Raw genomic sequence first — 9,109 nt, 5'->3', positions numbered from 1 at the left:
CTAACCAGTAAGAAATAAAGGGAAAATAATCCTTTCTTGTAAAAAATCATCGAGCCTGGGCTCGATTCCAGATGAACGGGCTGGCTGCATGAGCATTTTCCTCATTTGTAACTCGTATACGAGCCAGTTTTCCTTCAACAGTCCTCTGCGAAGGCATCGCTCCCGTTAGGCGATATTCCTAGTATGATTTGCCATAACCAACTAAAATTATTTTTAATGCAACTACAAATGCAGTGGATGAAACCTATATATGATACAAAAGACGCACTGTACAAGAGACCGTACGCAAATGTTATTTTGCTGTCCAACTCAAAAGCAATTTTTTAACATGTTCCAAGTTGTAATGTCTCTGGTTATTCTTTGGTAATCGATTTTATGCCCTCCGCAGCGTTAGTCGATTCACTGCTGTCTTTCTTTTCCGCAGTCGTGCACAACATCGTGCTCGGCATACGGTATGAGAGAGTCAAATCCAGGATACTCATACCGTATTCGCACTTCGAAAATACACTAAAATTTTTGAAGATTCAGAGTTATAGCTGGGATTGTTTATTGATTAATAGCAACAGGCATACTGATGATCATGGCCAGTCGTAGCACAGTTTTGAAAGAGGTAACGAGGCGTACTGCGTGCAGTCGGTCATAACATCAACCTCGAGTCGTACTCTAAAAAATCAAAAACGTTTCGCATCCAAGCAGGGACGTATACCGATGTACTATAGTATTTGTTCAATTAAAATATATAATTTGTAGATACGTTAGGTTATTTTGAAGCAGGAGAAATGCAAGATGAGCTTTCATTATTTTATATTTTAATACGTAATTAGCATATGTTAGAATTATAATGGTATTTCTCAACCCATTTAACTTTGCATTTAAAGAAGTCAAAATATTTCTGTGTGATAACGATTTAAGTTAAAATCTTTAGAAGAAGCCCTTCTCAAAATTGTAAATGTTATTGCTACGAACATATAATACATTCACTTCCAATATAATTAATCATTAACTACCATGAATGCCACATTAACATTTATAATTACGATTTTAAACAGATACTGCTATTAATTTAATTCAGTCTTGTGGCAGTATACTTAGTAATGCCATATTATTTTCGATTATTAGTTACAAGCAGCAATACTATAATGTTATTCGTATTTATTTTTCTCTGGATTGTTTATTATCTCACTATAAACTATAATATAAATTACGCGAATCGACCAGCAGCGAGTTGATTAATGGTTAGTCGCATTTAAAATAAGATAGTAAAGTTCCTTTGAATTCCTAAATAGAATATTACTTGTTGCAAAATTGGATCGTCTTTGTTTTTATTATATACTCTCTTGAGAGGAAAGCAATTTAAAAAATGATCTGATTATCTCAAAATTTTATACCGAGTATGCAAATCAGATGATTGATAACTTGATTAATAATGACTAATCCATGATCAGTGCAATGATTGTTAACTTCGAACGCAGCGCCTGTTTCTGTTGCGCAACTTGCATAGTACAGTGACGGTTTAATCTTTTCTCCTTCTTGGTGTTGCAGTTTTCTGGAAACACAATCAATAATGCCGTTAAGACGTTGTTGAAAATTTGATAGACAGTTGCACAACTTCGAACGTGGCCGCATTTTAGATTTTCGTGAAGCAGCAAGACGCTCATCGGCGGAAGGCGCTAGAAAACAAATGCTCACGGAAACGAGGAAAGATCAGAAGATTGTGTCACATGCCCAAACGGTGTAATTGTCCGCTATTTAACGTGCTACAGCTATCCACCCGTGGTACCTTCCGTCATCTCATGGCGCTTGCTTGAGGTGGATTTACGCTCACAGCGGCATTGAAGACGTCTGCCTTTATCTTCAGAATACGGACAGAGTCGTCTGGAGTGGTTTTCGTAACTGATCATCGTACTGCCAACCGACTGGCATCGTTGTGTAGTATTAAGCGTAGAGCTCAGCGATGAATCTCCATTCAGTCTTGGAGCAGATGACGATCACCTCCGCGTGTGGAGGAACCAAGGCCCAATCAGCCTTAGTTTGACAGTGGCCATTACTCTTGGTGTGATGTGTCTTACGACAGCACGTCATGTACTGGACAGGACAGGACAGGAAAAAAGTGTAAGGGGCACCATTACATCACATAAATGGTATTGCCCCTGTACACTAACTATCCAGAGGAACCCCGCTTCGGCATTTATTGAAACATTAAAATGTGGCACATACATGCATTGATTATACATAAATTTGACATGTAACATCTTAAATTTAACATTTACCATGCATTTTATATATTAGGCATTGTAACCTTATGAGTTTTTAGGCGATTCACAGAGTTTTTAAGGTACACAGTTCATTTGGTTTGTAAAGATATTCGAATAGTATTAAGTTCATAGAATTTGCAAGGCAAACAGTTCTTAGTTATACAGAGAGTACATATAGTTATAGGAAAAATCGTTTTCACAGTTCATGTGAGGCTTATGTAGTTTATAAAGTGCACAGTTCTTATGATCTCTTGAGTACACTGTTGTATGGTTTGATGAGTGTACAGGGTGTATCACTCATGGTTGGATTCTGTAGTATGCATGGTGCATTGATCGTAGTTTGCGAGGTGCACGCAATACACCTGAGTCACTATTAGTTGTTGTCTCTTGTATACTGGGCTTATTGTTACATATACTATGCATTTGTGGTTATTGCTTATATAGCACATATGGGAATAGACAACTTAACATGCATCCTGCATAGGCAATTTTAAACGGTTTGTTGATGACATCTGCAGCCGTTTGCGTTACCCTTCATAGCATACTATCCTATAGTATACTTCATAGCACATTTTGCAACTGCTCAGCCCCATTTTCACAGGAATGTACGAGAGCAGACAACCCTGGATCGGGAATTCTTAAACGTATACTGGTGTGCTGCTTTTGAAAGTTTTGTAATTTTCTGATTGAATTGTATAAGGTGTAAGTGCGAAGAAAATAATGCTTAATCATAGAGCTAAAAAGATAAAAAAAGGGGGTTAGTAGGAGGGAGTGCAACAGCAGACTGCGAACCTGAAAACCTTAGCAAACCGTTTTGGGCGAGCCTTAATATTCTGTCGAATATAATTTCAAACTTTTTATTTTTCATTTATTTATTTATTTTTATTTGTTTATATTTTTCTTTCAAAGGAAGGTAGTTTTCATTGTGCTGGGGATCTTTTTTTTTTTTCGTACGGAAAATGAAAGACCCTTTTGCCTCTCTTCCTAGAAATGGATAGAGTTTATTATAAAACCAAAGCTAACTTAAATTTGGAATTTTTACCTAATTTTATATTTGACACTGATGTTTCTTTTGACGTCAAAAAATAATTCACTAATTTGCAAATCACAGAATTACTTAGCTCATGAGTATATTGACCATTTCAGAGGTGAGGTAAGAATAAACCAATAAAATTTATTAAAATGCATCTCAGTTTCAAATTTACGTTTTTAAGAAATTAATTGTAGGAATTAATTTTACTCGCTGCTTAAAAATTAAGAAAATGTAATTTATTAATTATCCATGATGAGTTTTCAGTAAGTTTCATTTGAATTAGCAGCATGAGCTTTTACACAAGTTGTTCTTCTACGAAAGTAAAATATCGGACAATAAATAAATGCTTTTACTTACTTTTTTTTTGTTGTAAATTCTTCTTTAAGAATGTTTGTTACCTTGGTGGAAAATATCAGCATGTCTACTTTTTAAAGATCAGAATTCAAAGGAACCAGATCACAAATTTGTGCTTATAATTGTTATTTAAATTTATTTCATGAATTAAAAAAAGATAATTTTTTATACTTGTAACGTTTGAGAAAAAATAATTAACACGAGGTATGAAAAAAGAATCGTCTGAAAACGTGTACTGAAGAAATAAAATAATATATTTTATCGTAAGAAAATATTTGTTATTTTTAAATTTTCAGTATGTTAAAGATTGATATTTTATGAAAATGTATTATATTGGATAATTTTAATATTCGGGGTCATAACAAAGTTTTTGTCTTTATAATTAATATCGCAGGAAGATTAAAATACATTTGATTAATTTTACAAGAATAATTTATGTTGTGCATATTCCAAACATGTAATATTAAAGAATATTTGTTTCTGTCGAATAACGTGAGTGAGAATATGTATTTGGCTACGGGAAGGTTACCTTTAAAATTAATTTCATTTGTTAAAAGGCTTTTTTACAAAAAGTAGACAGTTATTTTAAATGGTTGACTCTGTTTCAAAAGATTCACATATACCTTGAAAAGATGACACATACTTTATATGGTATAAGTGTTAATGGTGGTTTATAATAGAGCTAAATAGACAAAGGAATAAAAGGGGGGTTGGTAAGAGGGAAGGTAACAGACTCTTAGACTGCGAGCTTAGCGACAGCATAAAAACTTTGATCCTCTTGGGCGACCGTTAAAATCGTAATTCTTTCAGAATTTTGATTGTTATTGCTTTTATTTTAAATATTTTTCACCATTATTTGCAGCTACATTGAATATTTTAGAATATTATTTACGGGTGCTTTTCGCGTGTGAAAATACATGGTACTAAATTAAAATTTACCTTTGATTTATTCATAACTAAATTATAAGTGACCCTTATGGTTACAAATGTGTTGAATCTTTACATTTGAGTTAAATGCGTATTTGCACGGCATGAATTGCGGTAGGAAGGAGTATTTAGTCTAAAAGACTTTGACTCCTAAAGTAGTTACCCTACGGGGTACGTCGTAGTGGGGAAGGAGACCACTTTATGATTTTAAAGTGGAGAAGTTTTTAGTCCTACTTGTAGAAAAATGCAATTATTATGGTAGTTCTGCTCGTGCTGATGTGCTGTGCATTTGCAGCAATGAATATAACAAAGTTTTATCTGTGGCGCCCTTCGTTGGCGAACCCATAAAATAAAAACCGTTTAAAGTTTTGAGGTACCAGAGTATAATGCATTATATAAAATAATGTAATGTACTAAATTTTGAAGCGAAATTTGCACAATTTATTCTTCAGATCTGAAAATCATAACTTAGTATTTATAGGAATAAGAAAATCTTCTGTAGTTTCAGAATTCCTATTACGGCAATGTAGAAAATATTAGTAGAAAGTTAAAAAAATATAAAAATATCAATTTAAGTAGATTATGAGTACAAACACATCAACGAAAAAGACCTCATTTAAACCGATATTATTTTATCTGGCGTTTAAAAGATAAATTTTTGTTTTATTCAGCACAATGAAATCCATCCTTTTTAAACTACCTAGATATATGTGAAATTCCACGATTTTCTGACCGTCGCAAAGACTTGGATTTCAGGTCTTTGCTTACATTTTTCTTTTAAGCAGAAATATCGGTTTCGCTTTGTAATACTACATTCTCGTCGCAAAATGCGTAAGATGTTGGGTCATGCGACGTCGTTTTGAAATGCGTTGTAAAAGTGCACCTGTGAATTTCGGTCTAAATAAAAAAATAAAATAAAAAAAATTGAAATAATAATAATAATAAAAAAAATGCAAGTACAAATGCTTTATTTTACTCATTTATACATTTTTGTAATTTTTCACAATTTTATTAAAAGACTGTAATTTTATGTTTGCTATATACTTTATTATTATTCGACACCATAAATATTGAACAGAGTATACATATTCAGTTTTTGTTAGAAGTGGAAACATTTTATCGCTTGGTTGTTATAACTGAATACAAGGACAGAGAATGGAAAAATATTCACCAAAAGAAATTAGGAAAAAACACAAAAAAATAAGTTAAAGAATATATATATTTCTCGCTTACGTATTTTTTTAAACCAAGTGTTTAAAATAGTTATTAGGAAAAAAATATACAATTATAATGAGTCCTAGATTGATTTGACATGTCGAACTAACAATTAATAATAAAAGACACAAAGAACTTGTTGAAAGAACTAGTTGATTTTAAATCGCTTAATTTGGTTATCAGTAAGTGGCAGGTTATATACTGTGAAGACTGGAAAAAAAAAGTATTTTATGCTTCGCCAAATGGAAACAAATTGGAGCGTGAACATATTTCTTTGAAATTGCTGGTTTTGATGAAATTTGAAAGACAAATATCATAAGTCTTGCAGAGTGGCCATCTATTGCTTTGAAATCGTCGAGTTTGTTAATGAAAGTTAGTGCAAAGTATTAACTTTGCAAAAAGTAAATCTAAAAACTCGAAATTCGATCTTCGATGCACACGTGACCAGGTGTATGATAATGTGTAATCAAAACGGTGATCGTGAAATTTTAAATTGCCTTACGTGTGTTAAAATACTGCTAAGATTTTTTTTAGCAAATATCAATTTTTAAATTAGGTTAAGGCTTTCCATTTTGTTCTTTTTCTTTAATAAACATTAATTTATATTGAATTTATAGTAATTACGCACATGCTATTTAAAAGGAAAGATTCAATAGAGTTTCTTGCAAAACTGATATCTTTTTTAATGATGTAGTATAAAAATTGTCATAATTTTAAATAGTTTTAATATTAATGTATTTAAATACAAGGTTATTTATAATTACATGACGTGAAACATTTCAGTTTTTTAATGTGTCAGATTTGTTTCACATATAGCTTTGCGAATTGAGCAGACATTTATGTGGCATGCTAAGATTTATTCGAATGCCACGAAAATGCCGTAGATGCGAACAAAAAGCTGGCTGATACCACAGTTGCATGAAAATAATGGCAGATTCCTCTTTGAAGTCTCAGCTTGTCCTTCAATACGACAGAAAGTAATATCGATATCTTTTCCAAAGCATCAAAATTTGCCGCAAAGCAGAGATGGTTGAGGAAAGTATCTGATTTTCAGTTTGCCACTGTAATGGGATGCAGGAGTAAATATAAGGCACTTTATGAAACATGGTAAGCCTAATTTTTATATTTTTTTTGTTTGCTTTAATTAGAAATATTCTGTATTTTAAAAGCGGCCTTTTTCTTCATTTTTTAGCAGTTTCTTAAACCACTTGGAATTTCTCAGATGGAGGGGGCTCCACTGCTGCTTCTACAGGATGAGCTGGAAAAGAAAAGAATTTTATGTACAAAAAGTGTTAACTGTATTTTGGATAGCTAGTCCATAAGATGTTTGGCTTCATCTGGCCGCAACACTACCAGGCATTGATTCAATAATTTTCTGGAATTTTACATTTTCCCCCTAAAGATTCTCAATAGGATTAAATCATTTAGGGTTTCTAGGTAACTAATTCATGACGCAGAAGTCAGAGGCATGGTGATGTAGGCATGCAGTAGGCAACCGGGACCTGTGAGAGGTGCAATTATCTTGCTGGAATACTGAATTTCCGTATGAAAGACAGGTGATGGAGGATGGGGACGCCTGAAGTTTAACAGACGTTAACAGGCATATGTTCCGCTTCCTCCCTGGGAGTTTATTTAAGAACTAAGTGTAGATACATAGCCCTACAGGGGCAACTGTTGAACATCTAGTAGTTGAGGTACATTTGCATTAACTTGTTGATACAGGCATGGTTAAAGAAACACTTAATAGGTTATATAAATGGATAGAGAAGATTGGCCAGCAACTCCACGTACCGAAGCATACGGAGGGAGATTGATACAAGTAGCAAAACATCGAAATAGTGCCAAAGAGAAAACAGCCCAAACCATGATTAAGTCGCCATGGCCTGGCATGCAGGATCCATTGCTTCATGAGCATGACGTCTTATTCTGAGTGTGTCGTCATTTTTAAGACTGATTACTCCCTGATACCAGATTCCAGAGTATTCCAGAGTCCATTTTCCGTGTTTTGTAGCTCAGGGAATACTCGCAGCTAGATCAACATACACAGAGCAATGGTTCTCTCTTGGGCACCCGAAGCACTTTTCAAGAAGTGTGGGTCGCATAGTCGGTTTACTGACTGAGCCCTGATTGAGCTGGGTGATAATTTAAGGTAATATTTGGCTTGGCTGGCTATGCAGAACTGGGGTGAGACGTCTTTGGAATTTGCTCGCTTGCTATGTATTTTCTTGCTAACCCTGTATTCGGGGAAAAGTATTTGACAATGTCAGCCCTATCTCTGTGACACTTTAGGGAACTGAAGGGCAACGTGTGTGGAAAGCGTCGGTGATCAAAGGTGTGTAAAAATTTGAGTACTATAGTACTAGATACACAGCGGTTATCTTACGAAATAAGAGAGAGGGAGGGAGGGAGTGAGTGAATGTGCGAGAGTGAGAGTGTGTGCGTGCCAGAAAGTATGTGAGTGGGTGTGAGGAGTGTTTGAGAAAGTGCAATCACACACTCTCTCACAGTCACACACTCTTTGAGGTAGTGTGTGTGAGAGCTAGAGAAAGTGTGTGTGTGAGTGTGCGAGAGAGAGTGCATGTGAGGAGCATTTGAGAGAAAGAGTGCACTCTCTCTAGCACTCACACACTTTCTATCAATCATACACTCTCGAGTGCGAGGCAGAGTAAGTGAGAGTATGAGTGGGTGTGAGGAGGGTTTGAGAGAGAGAGTACACTCTCTCTAGCACAATCACACACTCTGTCTCTCACACTCACTCTCTCTCTCTCTCAAGTGCGAGAGTGAGAGTGAGTGGGTGTGAAGAGCATTTGAGAGGGTATTCTCTCTTGCTCACACACCTCTCTTTCTAGAGTGCAACAGCGAGAATGCGTGAGAGAGGTGCGTGTGTGCACGAGTGCGAGAGAATACTCTTTTGCACTCACACACTTTCTCCACACTCTCTTGAGTGCGAGAGAGAGTGTGCATGTATGTGCGAGACTGCAAAAGAGAAAGTGTGCGTGTACGTGCGAGAGAATACCTGTGTGTCAGAGTGCATTTGAAAGAGTAAGTACGCTCTCTCTCACACTCACAGGCATTCTCTCTTGCACTTGAGAGGCAGAGTGTATGAGTGTGACAGAATGCCTGCGAATCAGAGTAAGTACACTCCTGACACCCACTCACTCTCTCGCATTCACAGACACTTGCACTCTGCCGTTCTCGCACACTTTCTCTTCCACTCATACACTCTCCCTCTCTCTCGAGGAGAAGAGGGAGTGAGACTGCGAAAGAGAGTGTGCATGTACATGCGAAAGTACGTGAGTGCGACACAGTGAGTGGGTGTGAGGAG

The 9,109-nt window shown here is 35.5% G+C and overlaps 1 protein-coding gene across 15 annotated transcripts in view; it reads right to left on the bottom strand.

Annotated features, from left to right (window-relative positions):
* Positions 1-5,520: 5,520 nt before the first annotated feature.
* LOC146994865 (inositol polyphosphate-5-phosphatase A-like) overlaps positions 5,521-9,109 on the bottom strand; it is a 205,737-nt gene continuing 202,148 nt past the window's right edge. For 14 of the 15 annotated variants that reach the window (XM_085824598.1, XM_085824596.1, XM_085824603.1 and 11 more), the window contains one exon: positions 5,521-7,042. In XM_085824598.1, the coding sequence (XP_085680724.1) occupies positions 6,984-7,042 (59 nt within the window). In that variant the 3' untranslated portion in view covers positions 5,521-6,983. The remainder of the gene's footprint in view (positions 7,043-9,109) is intronic. The other variant, XR_015043280.1, reaches the window with a different exon arrangement.

This window comes from Stegodyphus dumicola, chromosome 10, assembly GCF_044657685.1.
Source record: "Stegodyphus dumicola isolate Sdum_Otavi_A_Nest chromosome 10, ASM4465768v1".
NCBI classification, from domain to species: domain Eukaryota; kingdom Metazoa; phylum Arthropoda; class Arachnida; order Araneae; family Eresidae; genus Stegodyphus; species Stegodyphus dumicola.
The sequence above is the reverse complement of the archived record's forward strand: the minus strand, read 5'-3'. Positions and strand labels throughout refer to the sequence as shown.